This window comes from Ambystoma mexicanum, chromosome 9 (genome assembly GCF_040938575.1).
Source record: "Ambystoma mexicanum isolate Mex_15411 chromosome 9, UKY_AmexF1_1, whole genome shotgun sequence".
NCBI lineage: Eukaryota > Metazoa > Chordata > Amphibia > Caudata > Ambystomatidae > Ambystoma > Ambystoma mexicanum.
The window spans coordinates 1,482,327,609-1,482,343,215 of record NC_090931.1 but is presented as its reverse complement, the minus strand read 5'-3'; the positions used below and the strand labels follow the sequence as shown (position 1 = coordinate 1,482,343,215).

The 15,607-nt window shown below is 48.5% G+C and overlaps 1 protein-coding gene across 3 annotated transcripts in view; it reads left to right on the top strand.

Annotated features, from left to right (window-relative positions):
* OBSL1 (obscurin like cytoskeletal adaptor 1) overlaps positions 1 to 15,607 on the top strand; it is a 1,294,044-nt gene that overhangs the window by 574,350 nt on the left and 704,087 nt on the right. For all 3 annotated transcript variants that reach the window (XM_069616948.1, XM_069616946.1, XM_069616947.1), the window contains exons 11-12: positions 5,917 to 6,189; positions 14,189 to 14,461. In XM_069616948.1, the coding sequence (XP_069473049.1) occupies positions 5,917 to 6,189; positions 14,189 to 14,461 (546 nt within the window). The remainder of the gene's footprint in view (positions 1 to 5,916; positions 6,190 to 14,188; positions 14,462 to 15,607) is intronic.

Here is a 15,607-nt window from a genome sequence, read left to right as displayed (position 1 = left end):
AGCCACACTCTGGACTTTTTGTCAATAAAAAGACTGACGCGAGGTACAGGCTGCATTCGTCGGAAGAGGTGGCCCTGTCGTCTTGTTCGCCTCCCTCCTCCACAGTGGTGGCTGCGGCCACTTTGCAGTCCAAGCCTGCAGCATCCTCTTCCACGACAGCTACTCAGGTTCTGGGAAAGGAGGACAAGCTCCTCGACTCCCTTGGGAGGAAAATCTTCGCCAACTCGGCCTTGCAGCTCAGGCAGGCCAACGCCGAATTGATATTGGTGGGAGCTAACATGCGGATTTGGAAAGGTCTGTCGGACTTTGAGGAGCACATCCCGGTCGAGAAGCTGGAGGATTTCAAAGGAGGCCTTTCCGATGCCAGGGTCTTGGCCCAGGATCTCCTGAAGGCTGCGGCTCATCACGTAGACACCTCGGCTCGGGGCCTGATGCTTAGGGTTGATACCTCACGGCAGACGTGGCTGCATGCCACTAACTTTTCTAAGGAAGTGCAAGACAAGGTGTTGGACCTTCCATTCGATGGTAAGGAGCTTTTTCGTTCTTCTACTGATGTAGAGCTCACCAAAACCAAGGATAGCACTCAGACGGCTAAATCATTGTCTGTTCTGGCTAAAGCTCCTTTCAAATCCCAGAGACCGTTGTCGCAAAGTCGACCTTCTTCTGGTTTTAGGGGCTTCCTCGACCGCAAATCTCGCAGAGTGGATATTCTTGCGGGGAATAACCGCCGTAGACAACAGCGTACGTGGTTTTTCTCCCGCTCCTCGGCCTCCTCATCAGGTTCAGGTGGCTCCGCCACCGATATGCCTGCCAAATGAGGGTTTTCCGCGCTCGCACGAGACCCCGGTGGGAGAACGCATTGCGTCTCATTGGGAGGTGTGGCAGACCATCACAGAAGACAGATGGGTCTTGTCAGTCGCTGGAGCGGACCTTCCGCTTACCTTTACCCTCTACCCCACCCCTCAACCCTCCTTTTTAGCTGTCGGGCTCACCCTCCCTCAAGGCCGAGGTTCAGAAACTTCTGGACCTCAGAGCCGTGGAACCCGTTCCCCTTGGGGAGCGAGGGGAGGGCTTCTACTCTCGGCTGTTTACAGTGCCCAAACCCAACCAGGCTGGCCTGCGCACCACCCTAGACCTTTCCTAGTTCAATCTTTTCCTACCCCAAAAGAAATTCAAGATGATCACGCCCGGCCAGATTCGCTCCTCTTTGCAGATGGACGATTGGCTCAGCGTGGTGGATCTTCAGGATGCGTACATGCATATCCTGATTTGGAATCCACACAGGAGATACCTCTGCTTCTCTTTGGGAGAGGAGCACTTCCAGTTTCGGGTGCTTGCTTTTGGCCTCAGCTCGGCGCTGTGTGTCTTCATGAAGATGATGTCGGTGATTGCAGCCTAACTTCGTCTCCAGGGTATCCATGTGTATCCTTATTTGGACGACTGGCTCTTACGCAGCCCTTGTCCGTTGGCAGCAGCGGGCAACCTCCAGTCTCTCCTTCAGCTCCTGTTCCATCTTGGGCTGTCGGTGAACTGGCGGAAATCCTCTATGACGGTCTCACAGGACCTGATCTTCCTGGGTTTTCGTTGGAACACGATCGACTGCAGAGTGTATCTGACCGGGGACAGAATGGCGGATCTGTTGGCCATGTGTCAGATGTTTGCGCAGTCGGAGAGCATGTCGGCCTGGTGGTTCCAGAGGCTTCTGGACCTCATGGCCTCGTGTGTACTGGCTCTTCCTCTTGCTCGTCTCAAAATGAGACAGACCCAGATGGCTCTTCGGAATTCATGGCGTCAGGCAGTGGATTCGGATTCCATGCGGATAATGATTCCGGATTCCATGAGAGTGGACCTGGTTTGGTGGTCATCTCTCAGCACTCTGTCTGGGGGCACGGGGTTTCAGGACCCGGTCCCCGCGGTGACGATCACAACGGACTCCTGCCTCCTCGGGTGGGGTGCGACGTTAGATCTTCTTCAGGTCTCTTACCTCTGGTCGCCTCAGGACAAGCTCCTGCACATAAATCATTTGGAGCTTATGGCGATCTTTCTAGCGCTCAGGGCGTTCAGACCGCTCATTGTCAACCAGGTGGTCCGCATAAGAACAGACAATTTGGTATCAATGTATTACATAAACAAGCAAGGGGGAACGAAGTCTCCCACCCTTGTGGACCTGTCCATCCAGATTTGGGAGTGGGCTGTGCTTCATGGTGTCTGGCTGCTTGCAGTGCACATCCCGGGCCAGCTGAATGTCACAGCGGATGCCCTCAGCCGGCGGACAGTGGTCAGCTACGAGTTGAAGGCGGAGGTCCTATCATGGATTTTCTCGCGTTGGGGCACACCGGAGGTGGATCTCTTCACCACGGCGGTGAACAAGAAACTTCCTCAGTATGTCTCCAGAGGGGGGATGCTCTCGAGATTCCATGGCACAACATGAGAGCTTACGCCTTCCCACCTCTGCCTCTAGTTCACCGTGCTATTGGAAGTTGAAGAACTCTGTGAACTGTTCCCTTCTACTGATAACCCTGTGGTGGCCGGCCAGGTTTTTGGTTTCAGAACCTCAACACCTGTCGGTGTCTCCGCCTATCAGGTTACCAGTAACTCCCGATTTTCTTCACCAGGGGGAACAACAGATGTGGCACCCCTCCCCACAATCGCTCAGCTTGGCGGCATGGTGCCTGAGTTCAAGTCTTTAGAGCATCTGAGTTTGTCTGCGGATAACATGCGCATTATCCAGGCAGCCAGGAAACCCTCGACCAGATCTCAATACAGGAGTAAATGGCTCAGGTTCTGTCATTGGTGTTTGGAAAAGAAGTTGGATCCGAGGGTGGCCACGATTGACACGGTGCTGTCCTTCGTGTCCTCCCAAGCAGAGTCAGGGGTTCATGTTCTGTCATGCAGGACTTATCCCTCAGTGGTTTCTGCTTACCTTTCTACAGACCTTTGTTCTTATTCACTAACTAACCCAGTGGTGAAGAGGCATTTTTCTGGCTTGACACGCCTCTACCCTCTGGTTCGTAATCCGCACCCACCATGGGACCTAAATGTAGTCCTGACGGCGCTGTGCCATAAACCCTTTGAACCAATGGCTACGGTAGACCTCAAGTACTTGTCTTGGAAAGTGTCCTTTCTGGTCGCCGTTACGTCAGCAAGGAGAGTGAGTGAGCTCCAGGCATTGTCGGTGGAGCATCCTTTCTTGGTCTTCCACAAGGACAAGGTAGTCCTTCGGACAAACCCGGCTTTCCTACCAAAGGTAGTGACCGAATTCCATCTGAATCAGTCGATCTCCCTTCCGGTCTTTTTTCCGAACCCGGCCTCAGAGGCTGAAAGAGTTCTATGATGTCCAAAGAGCTCTTAAATTCTACCTGGACAGGACTTCCGAGCTTAGGAGTTCTTCTCAACTTTTTGTGACCTTCGGTAACCCTCAGGGCAAGCCGGCGTCTAAGGCAACTATTTCCAGGTGGATTTCTGCCTGCATCACGGAGTCTTTCACCGTCCAAGGGCTGAAACCTCCTAAAGGTATCCATGCACACCTGGTGCGGGGCAAGGCAGCCGCAGTTGCTTTTCCGAAATATGTTCCCTGGGAGTCCATCGCTAGCGCAGCTACTTGGGCCTCCCCATCTGCTTCCTGTAAACATTACTGTCTCGACATGAGCTCTAGAGCTGACGCTCAGTTTGGTCAGGCTGTGCTGGAAAACCTGTTTCAGTAAAGGATATTTCCATCCTCCCATAGTTCCTGTAAGGAGTGCTTGGGAATCTCCCACAAGTATGGAGGAAAGGGGACGGGACGTAGGAGTATTACCAGGTTACTCACCGTAGTGACCACCTTACTCCTAGTCCATAGTCCCCTTTCCTCCATACGCCCGCCCGCCCGCCGTCCCCTCTAATAAAGTTCCTCTGTTATTGCTAATGGGTCTTTGACCCGGCGATAGAAAAGGACTGATGGGCGATGCGCGGGGCGAAGCCAAGGTGGGCGGGTTTACGGTCGCGTGCCGGGCCCCGCGCAGGGAAGAGAGGAGGGACACATTTTTGAAAAAAAATGTGGATGCTTTTTACAAAGTGCTCCGGTCCCGTCCCACAGGACGGAGAGATGTCCACAAGTATGGAGGAAAGGGGACTATGGACTAGGAGTAAGGTGGTCACTACGGTGAGTAACCTGGTAAATTTAGTACCAGTTTCTTAGGACACAGTTTAAAAAAATGATTAAGTTATAAAATGTGTGTAAAGACACAGAATGATTCTAGAATACTGAACTTGGATAATAAGATGTTTACAACAGCCTTATGATGTGATGTAGTAATAAGCACCACCAGACTAAGTTGTATGTTTATAAAGGACTCAGCCACTGAGACCAGAGGCTTGAAAATATTCATTTGGTTTGTTTAAGGTCTGGAGTGCAATTTTTTCATAAAATAGGCATCCATTGACTTACAAACATTTTGAGTTGCTGCAAAAATGTTAGTCACTTAAGTTTCCTTTAATTGCTTTTTATCTTGAAAAAACACTGACAGGGTGTGAAACACATGTCGGCGGACAAGAAGTGAATTAGATTATTAAAAAATATATATTTTGAAAAATTGTTTGCTAGTCTATTTGTTTTACATTGAATCGTTTTAAGTTAACAATTTTTTGGTAAAATGATTAACTCTCCTCTAACACGGTCGACGTGTATAGTGTTCACAATTCCTAGGAGGAGACCGCCATTCTAACTAGCATACAAACTAAGCACCAACACAGATTTTCTTTATCTCATAAATACAATGCTATTTAAATGTGCTACGAAGAAAAGTCGGTTGCCGTGAGGCAGTTGCCCCTAATGCTGAAACCGTGAATTAAGACCAAAATCCCTCAAAGTCGGCCAGCCACTGAAAGTTCCCTGACATTAGCAAGGAGAATGGGAGTTTAGGCAGCTACGACCTACGTACTGTATGCACAGAAGGTCCGTTGGATTTCTCACACTTCTAACCAACATGAATTCCAACACGTCTCCAGATGCTCACATGAATCTGAGATGCCTTGGAAGTAATAACACACACCCAGATACAAAAACCAAGAGTAGCATCTGCAGATCAGGCACTTTTAACCCCATGTAAGGAACTAGTGGAAGCATGTGAAGCAGCAGCAGTTCTTTGGAAAACCTTGTAGAATGAAAGTCTTAGTGGTAAGCTGCTGCCATTCCAACACTGGCTTAACTGAGATAGCTGGATGGGTCTTACCCGAAAATCTATCTAAACATTATGAGAGTGGCCCTACTATTAAGTATCTTCGTTCATAAAACCCATGAGACTCAGTAAGGTTCAGCCAACAAAGAAAGTAAATCCCAGTTTGAATGATGGTGATGAATTTCTTTTAAGCTGAATGGATTGACAGAACTGGAAATGTCAGGAATTGTCAGGATGTGTTCATATGATTGGGTAACTGGACCCATAAGACTTGTGAGATTGAGTAAAGGTCAGGAAACAAACAAAAAAATCCCTGTTTCAATGACGAATTTCTTATAAGCGGGCTGGATCGACAGAACTGGAAATGTTGGACTTGGTGAACATGAATGGTTTATGCGACATAATGGAAATAATTGATATTGCTTTCTGAAAATGGTGACATTTTTATTTGCAATTTTTTGTTGTATATGGAGGCAAAACAATCCTTTCATAAAACATTTTGAGATGTTTGATCAAAGTGCAATGTCAAGCCTCCTTTTGTGTCAATTTATCCTGTCATCGTTTCATGTTCTTTGTCTCACTTTGTACTGGCCTCAAGGAGTACTGTGATTGGTGGACATTAGTGACAGAGTAAGGACTCTGGAAGAGAAAGGGTATGGGAAGGGAAGAGGTTGATGGAAATGAGGGCGATGATCGTGTACCTGCTAAATCTCAGGGAGTAGATTATCTGCTCACCACCATTCCACCTATGTGTTTTCAGAGCCTCCTGTGAAAATTGTGAACACCAGTGACAATGTCTCCCACGAATATTTGGCATCAGAGCGGGTGGTGCTGAGCTGTCAGCTGTCCCGGGAAAATGCCCAAGTGCGCTGGTACAAGGATGGTGTGGAGCTAGAGGAGAGCGAAGGTGTACAATTGGAGGTTGATGGGGTCCATCGCAGACTCGTTATTGCATCCGCACGGCCGCAGGACTCCGGCGAGTTTGTGTGCGACGCTGAAGATGACTCTGTATTCTTCGAGGTGAAAGTGGCTGGTCAGTGACATCTTTCCTCTACTCATGGCATTCAGCTTTTCTTTTTGCACTGTCTTACTCTTGTCTTCATGGCGCTGTTTTTCACACCATACATGGACTCTACCCAGCCTGATGCTGGCACATGTCAGGAAGAGTAGATGGCAACAAAGCACCTCGAGATTATAAGTGTTCCCCAACACACTACTACTGCAAGCAGAACACATGTTTGCCATGTAGCCAAGGGCTGGAAGGAATACCCCCCAAATAGAGAAAAGATTCTACTTAACTGACGACTATCTCTGAAAGTATTGAAGTATTGACATTTTATGTATTAATTGAGTTCAAAGACACTCAGGTTATAAACAAAAGCTGCAGGTGCTTCAAATTGACTATCTGAAAATCTCAAACCTTTTGACTTTGATCTTCCATTCTTACACCTGTGGCTGCCTGCATGACTCCTGGGCATAGATATATTTACAGTAGAAGGAGACCTGTCGAAACCCAGGCGTTCTGAAGCACAATCATATATCCATCAGTGCCTTATATTAATATAAAATAAATTATAGCAAAGGCGATCTGTAGCCAAAGAGGATGGCCAATTGTGCCTTATACCAATATAAATGAAAATATTGCATGGGGAGAGCCAGAGATGAAGTTGCGAGTTTATGGTGCCTTTTACCACTAAAGATAAACATAGAGACATATCAAAATCCTACAGCCAACAGTGACCCATACCAAAGTAGATACATATGTAGCAGAAAGAGCTCAATGGCAGCAGCCTACATCCAATGCTGCTTCATACTAATTTAAACTAGTTCTGCATGACAAATATCAAGTTAGAAGCTAGTAGCAAGGAATACACGTAACAACTGCCTGACACAATTGCACACAGCACACCATTTCTCACTCGCCAACAGTGCATTTTCACTATCTATTGTCTAGTGGTGAGTTCACATTTTGTGGCAGCATATAGCAAGAAATCTGCAGCCAAAGCCTAAAATGAACAGTATCATAAACTAATTTAGACATAGGTATAGCAGAACTATAGTGCCAACAATGGTGCATTAAACTACTCTAGGTAACCGTATAGTAGGAGATCCAAAGCAGTAGCCCATAGCCAACAGTGCCTCCTGCAATATAGATACACGTATAGGTGAAGGTGTATAACCAGAGCCAAGAGATTCATAGCAGAGGCTTGAAGCCAACAGTACATCATACCAATAGAGATATATGTTTAATAGAAGGCAATATATAGGCAAAGCCTAAAGCCAGGCAATCTTAGCTGAAGCCTGTACATGTTAGTGCTGTAAACCAATATAGACACCTATAGCAGATAGAATGCCATAACATATATTGTTTTAATTTCTTTGGACTTTCTGTTAAGGCCTCAATGCTTCCACCATTGGTGAGGCGGGAAGGAAGTTTAGGGGATAAAGGGTGGATGGTAGATGAAAGTAGCAGATCTTTGGTGAAAAGGTTTGAGATCCCACAACAGCCACATGTGATGTAAGGCAGACTTTGTGACCATATGCAGTTGAAGGAAGACAGGCAGGATGCTATTGACTATGAGTTGCTTATAAAGTCCTTATGAACACATAGATACACATGCACCTACGTCCCGTGCCCTTTCCTCCATACTGTAAGGGCTTCCATCGCTAGGAACGGGAGACAGAATTTTTTTTCGCCAGATAAAATCGTCTTCCCCTTTAAATTTAGAAGCGCATGAGGGCGCGGCCATGCGCTCCCCTGACTCCGCTAACCAGCGCCACTCCTCAGTTCTCTTTTTTCCGATTCGATGGGAAAGGACTGCTTTCACCAGCGCTCCTGGGAGCAGCCTCCGGCCTAGTGATTCCTCACGCTCTTCCCCAAAGAAGTGTTTTTTTTGTTCTTCTTCTTTCTTGTCTTTAATCAGATACCTCTGTCCTCTGGCGCCACGCTCCTCACCGGCGCATGTTGACGTCAGCGGTCTTCAGCAGGTGTCCAGCCTGCGAGGGGCTCTTCCCTACGTCCAAACCCCACGCTCTCTGCCTCCGCTGCTTTGGCCCTTACCACGGCTGGGAAGGTTGCTCTGCGTGCAACATGCTGCCACAGCGCGCTCTAATGAACAGGCTAGCTCTGTGGAGGGAGCTCTTTGGAAGGTCGCCTCCAGAGGACTTAAAGGAATTTGTCAAGCTCAAGTCCAGGCCCAAGGTAGAGGCACTTTTCTCATCCGCACCCTACAAAGGTGACTCCTTTCCCAGGAAGCGCACAAGCAGGAGGGACCTTTCAGGTACTTATACCAGGGTGGGTACCAAGGCTGCCACAGCTACCGGCCACCAGGACAAGGGGTCACTACATCCTATCGGTGACATTACTGAGGGACCGCAAGGTTCTATTACCAGGTCTACACCTGAGGGGCTATGCCCTTGTACCGGACAAATGTCTGAGGGGGTGCCTGTATGCAGCACTACCGGCGACACAGCCAAGGGCAATCAGCGTACCAGGCCTTGTCCAGAAGTGCAGGGTAGGCCTCAACCTCCACCGCCAAGAGTCTTGGAAGAGGCCGGGCCCAGCGTAGCAAGCACCATGACAGAGGCACGTGGCATGCAGCCCGACAAGATGGCCGCAGACCCAGATAAAATGGCGGATCGCCGGACACCATCCCCCTTTGGGGAACAGGTAGGGGAACGAGTTGTGGCCTAAGGCATATCCTTCATCTTCGCAGGGCAGGTACACCCCGCAGACAGTAAGGCAGACTGTGCCAGGTGTCAGAACATGTCCGCGCCTCCAAGCGCTCCACCGGCCTATGAAGACAGGTTTTTTGAAAGGTTTCTGACTCTAATGTGGTTTCCACGGATGAGCGTCAACCTCAACGATGTGATCAGGGACATGCTTCCTCCAGTTCTGCCGCCGGCACCCACGGCCACGCCACCTGTGGTTCCAGCGACTCTGCCAATGGTGCAGCACCTGCTCCTCTTGCCAGTTCCCCCCGACACACCATCGTCGGCCAAGGCCTTCCATGAGCGGCTCGCAGGATTAGCTGAATACTTGGGCCTTCCTCAGCCTGGGGTGGAACAACCGGAGGCGCGGGTCCTAGCATAGATCCTCACTCTATGCCCCTCGGCTAGAACGGGGATTCCAATGCAAAAGGACGTGGTGGCACTTGCCAAAAAGGGATGGCTTAAAAGCCATTTGGCGCAGCCTACCAACAGGCACCTCAACGGCAGGTTTAGGCAGATGAAGGGACCCCCTCTTGTCGTCGGCACACCCTCAGCCACACTCCTCAGTTATCACTGCAACTTTGCTGTACTCCAAGCCACAATCATCTTCGTCTTCATCAGCCTCTGCGCTCCTGGGTAAGGAGGAGAAGATGCTGGAAGCATATTGGAAGAAAATGTATTCCAGCGCTTCCCTGCATCTTCGTCAGTCTAATGCGGATGCTATGCTTGCCTCTGTCAACCAGAGGCTTTGGCGGGAAATCGCTGACATCCTTCCGGAACTTCTGGTACAGAGCCAGACACGCTTCAAGGCGAGGCTGGCGGAGGCCAGAATCGTAGCGCAAGACATTATGGAATCCACTGTGGTGCACAATGATACCTCTGGCAGTGCTATTTGCATCGCTACGGACATGAGAAGGACGGCCTGATTACGGGTGACCAAGTTCAACCCAGACTTCCAGGAACACATACTGGACCTTCCCTTTGAGGGTGGCCACCTGTTCCATTCCACTACGGACGAGGAACTGGATAAGAAGAAGAACAGTTCACAGACTGCCAAATCCTTATCCATCCTCACTAAGGCCACTCCTAAAGCAAACAGCCAGACGCACCAGCGGTCAGACAAGGGTCGGTCCTTGCTTTTTGGGGCTTCCAGGAATGATGGTCCAGGCAACCGGACAGGTCTTTGAGCCAACACCGGCACGAACAATACAAGGCTGCATACAAGGGCTTTTTTCAGTGCCCCTCCTCAGCCTCAGAAGGAAAAAAGGCGTCACACGCCCATCCGGGTCCTCATGTCTTCGGTGGGGGTCAGGCTTGCCCTTCACTGACAATGCTGGCGCACAAGGTTCGCAGGCCCCTGGATCCTCTCAGTAGTGTCCACAGGCTACCGCCTGCCTATCCATCCTTCTCCTCTCTTCTCCCTCCGCTCCAACAGATTGGGACAGAAACTCTGCTGGCGGAAATTCGCTTCCTTGTAGAGAGTCAGGCAATGGAGGAGGTCCCAGCCTCCCAGCTTCTATTCACAGATTTTTCCCAATACACAAGAAGAACCAGACTGGCTTGAGAGTTGTGTTGGACCTTTCCACCTTGAACCTTTCCCTTCCTCTTCAAAAGTTCAAGATGGTTACCCCAGCGCTTATAGCAGAGACACTGTACATGGGAGACTGGATGTGCTCCCTGGATCTGAAGGAGGCATACTTACACGTCCCTATCTGGCAGCCCCATTGGTCCTTTCTAAGGTTCAGGATCATGGACTTTCATTTCCAATACAAGGTTCTACCCTTTGTACTCAGTTCAGCCCCCAGGGTCTTCACAAGACTGATGAACGTTGTGGCAGCCCTTCTCAGGGCCCACGGCCACCACGTCTATCCATACTTAGACGACTGGCTCGTCAGGGCATGGTCTCCGGAGGCAGTCCATCACACCTCTTCTGCCCTCATGAGTTGGGATTTTCCATCAATCTCAAGAATTCACAGCTGGAGCCAATGCAGAATCTAACATTCCTGGGCCTCATTTGGGATACGATTTCCGAGAGAGTTTTTCCCTCGGAGGACAAGATCACAGCCATTAAGAGGGCCACGGGACATTTTCTCAGCAGAGCAGCGACCTCGGCATGGTGGTACCAACACCTCCTGGGCGTCATGGTGGCATGTCTCCTGGCAGTGCCATACACGAGGCTCAAAATGAGGCGCTTGCAACTGCACTGCACAGCCTCCTGGAGTCAGGCGAAGGGTTCGCAGGCAGAGCTGGTCAGCACCCCACTTCATCTCCACCAGGACCTGGTCTGGTGGAACACGGACTACAACTTGCGGATAGGCAGGCCCTTCCGGCAACCAGCACCACAGGTTACCATCACCACAGACTCATGCTTAGAGGGCTGGGGAGCTATCATGGACAGCCACAGTGTCCATGGGGGTTGGTCCCGTCAGGAGCAGGAGGCCCACATCAACGGGCTCAAGTTGATGGCCATCTGGCTCGCTCTCAAAGCCTTCCTCCCGATGATCAGTGGCAATGCGATCCTCATTCAAACGGACAGCTCCACAAGCATGTATTACATCAACAAGCAGGGTGGCACCAGGTCTCATCCCCTCTGCACTCTAGCAGTGAACATTTGGGAGTGGGCTCTGGTAAACAACATGCACTTGGCAGCAATCCAACTCCCGGGGGTAGTCCAACCTGGAGGCGGACAGGCTCAGCAGGCTGGGTGCGGACAACTATGAGTGGCAGTTGAACGATCAGGTCCTTCAGGGGATCTTCGACAGATGGGGTCATCCTCAGGTTGATCTCTTTGCCGCCTGGTCCAACAAGAGGTGTCCCCAGTTTGCGTCCTGGCAGGGACAGGGCTGGGGCTCTCTAGGCGATAAGATGCAGATACAGTGGAACGATATGAACACATATATGCATTCCCTCCCATCCCCCTGGTACACAGGGTAATCTGCAAGATAATGGAGTCCCGGCACCTCTGCATCATTCTGGTAGCTCCTTGGTGGCCGGCAAGTCCATGGTTCTCAGAACTGCTCAGCCTTTCGGATCAACCCCCGTTGCACCTTCCACTGGGCCCAGCTCACCTACTATCTCAGCAGGGAGGCATGGTCATCCACCCCGCCCCCCACAAGTTAGTCCTCGCAGCCTGGTTCCTAAACAAGTCACACAAAAGCATTTGCATCTGTCCCAGGCTAACCTAGACATCATATCAAAAAAGGGCTCCTGGTGGATACAACCCTATTCTGCCCAGGAGGGCTTCAGTTGCTAAAACAAAGATGAATTGGTTGGTAAAACAATCTTACTAATAAAAAACCTCCTCCCTTCTGTTTCATACCCAAACAAACAGCACGTACATGTGTAAAGAATCACATGGGAAATTTCCAAGAGGTTTTATATTTGGATATAGTTTTAAGTTTCTATATTATACATTTTGAACATAATGTGAAAGAACACACACATAAGCAAACACAATTTGCATTATCAGAACAAAGCGGAAGCAAGATACTGTTCTTGCATACTGGTATGGTTGAACAAAATTAATGCAATCACTACTATCGCTGCTGAAAGCTGACGACAGGCGTCATACACAAAGTGAACAAATAAACAAAACAAGTCAGTAGTACAAGCACAAGCACTTTTCACTAACTCACAACATTACCAATGGTAATTGTCTGTTCCCATGTAGATATGTTCTACTGACTTGTTTTGTTTATTTGTTCACTTTGTGTATGACGCCTGTCGTTAAAATGTTAAAATTCTACCTAGACAGAACCCAGAGCTTCCTCAAATCAGAGACTCTCTTTGTCACCTTCGGTGGGTCATGCCTGGCTATCAGGCTTCCAAGGCCTCCATAGCAAGATGGATGGTTTCGACCATCGAGGTGGCCTATTAAGGGCAGCACAAAACACTCCCAGCAAATATGCATGCCCACGCTATCAGAGGCAAGGCCAGGGTAGTCGCGTTCAAGAGGCACGATCTGTGCCAGGTCATCAGCAAGGCAGCTACATTGGCCACCCTTTCGGCCTTTTGCAAGCACTACTGCTTTGATGCCAGCTCTAGGTCAGACACAGCATTTGGGCAGACAGTATTAAGGAGCTTGTTTTCACCACTCCACCCTGGGGCTACATTCAGTTGTTATCGTCCATACAGTATGGAGAAAAGGGGACGGGTAGTAGGAGTAATTATAAATTACTCACCGTAGTGAGTAACGTACTCCTAGTCCATATTCCCCCTTCCTCCATACGTCCCACCATCCTCCCCCCTAATAAAACTGGTGTCATTAGGCAATGGTAATATTGTCGACGCATCAAAGAGGACAGAGGAGTGGCACCGGTGGGCGAAGTCAAGGGAGTGCATGCTCCCAGGGCCGCACTCCCACACCTCTCTAAATTTAAAGGGGAAGAAGAATTTTTCTGGCGAGGGACACCCTTACAGTATGGAGGAAAGGGGACTATGACTAGAAGTACATTAGTCACTACGTTGAGTAACTTATAATTTCACCTTGTCTCGCTTTTTACCACCAGGTAGCAATTCTGTCTGTGAGGTACAAAATGAAGGTTTTAATCAAATACAGACTCACAAAAGACACTACTTTTTGCCATAGTGGGATTCATTGCAGAATCCCAGAACTGAAATTGACTGCTCAATAATTTAAATCCACTACAAACAAAGGAGTTGGAGCTAAGCATCATGGTGTAATTGTAATTGGTTACTTAATACCCAGACGTTTCTTAGCACAGACTTGGGGATCGAACACGCGTTGCTCAGCGTCGTCTTGCTTTCAAGTCGAGCACGTTGCTCCTGAGCTATGCTCCCGGGGTCTTATATGTGTTAAGCTTTTCTCTCTCTTCTCTCTCTCTCTCTCTCTCTCTCTCTCTCTCTCTCTCTCTCTCTCTCTCTCTCTCTCTCTCTCTCTCTCTCTCTCTCTCTCTCTCTCTCTCTCTCTCTCTTTCTCTCTCTCTCTCTCTCCTTGTATCGCTCTGCATCTTTTTGTATCTCTCTGTCTGCTGGATCAATCTTTTGCTGACTGCCTTCCCGTTCTAGCTTCTGGTTTGTATGACGGATTCCATGTGATTGAAGAAGAGGGAATGTGAGAGTTATTGCATTTCTTCCCAAAGGCAACTATATAAAAAAAACTATTTATTTAACTGTTTGTGCATCTGCCCACAGTCCAAGAATGGAAATCTGTTTCCATCAGTCAAGTCCCTGTAATTTTCAAACACAACACCCTCTAAGTTCACTGTGATACATGTGTTTATACACTGTGATTGCAAGGATAGTACATGGAAGTGCTTCAGTGCTTCTGTATCTTCATTCTTGTGTCTGTACGTTTTCAGAACCACCAGTGAAAATTGTGAAGACTAACGACAGCACCAAGCACATGTACCTGACCACAGAAAGAGTAGTGCTAAGCTGCCAGCTGTCCCGCGAGAGCGCTTCTGTGCACTGGTATAAAGATGGTTTGGAGATACAGGAGTGCGGGGACATGCTGCTGGAAGTGGATGGGGTCCATCGCAGGCTGGTAATAGCCTCCAGCTGTCCTCAGGATTCTGGTGAATTTATGTGCGATGCTGGAGATGACTCTGTGTATTATGACGTGAAAGTAACAGGTTAGTGACATTAAATGTTATTGTGAGGGGAATGGGGAATGGCATGCATTTTGGGATTGTGCTATCTCATTTCACTCATGCAAAGGTATCCTCACTGAATGGGAAGTAGATCCGCCAATTAGAAGGTAGTCTCACTCAGTGCAAGGTAGGCCCAACCATTAGCAGGTTATCACACTCAATGGATGGTAGTGCATACATCAGGAGGTAGCAGCACAACCTGCTATCTGGTCTCTACAGCCATAGGAAACCAGGAGCTGCATTGAGAAGCAAAGGTAATATAACCGAGCACCCTCTTAAGGGTTAGATTTTGTAGACGTTGCTCAGTTGAGAGAAGACTGGTACAGCACCAAAGCATCTCCTGATGCAGTAAAGGATTGTGCTTGCTGGCCAAATACATAATAGAAGACTCAGTCCACTTGAGAAAAGCAGGTTCTCGTTGTACAACGTCTCACACCTTCTGATTCTCTGTACATTTATGGGCAGGTGTAGACATGCATTCAGGGCACCTTAGGGCAAACTGTGATGCTGGAAGGGCAGATTGTGGTAAAGATCTGGCCGCATTTGAATGTTGATATCAATTAGATGGTCTTGTGTGCTCATGTACAAATTACATTCAACAAAGGTGCTGGGAGGGATTTGTGAGATATAACCAAAGTAAACATTGCAGATAGTTATGGTTAAATTCTCTTCACTTACTTGTGCAATGTTACTAAATGAATCAACTTTGCTCACATGACCAAGTACCTTAATTGATTATCATGTGTTGCATATCATTATGCAAACAATGATTGTCATTTTAACATACATTCATAATAATTCAAGCAAGTAAAAAGAAACATTTAATATAAATCGTAGATAGTACAGTATATATGGATGTCATCTACCTATCTGTCATGCTACCTTTTACAGCCTTATTACCCTGCTTCAGATCTATGGTCAGTCAATGGTTGTATGTTTTTAGCCCGCCAAATTGAAGGCTGCTCTAAAAAAGACTGCCATTTTTGTGCCGCCTCCAGCATTCCTCTGCCCTAACTACAATTTGTTATTTGTATACTACTAATACTATATTACTCTTACATGCCGTCCCCTTTCCTCCATACTTATGGAGTATCCGTCCCTGGGGACGGGACCAGAGCACTTTTTAGC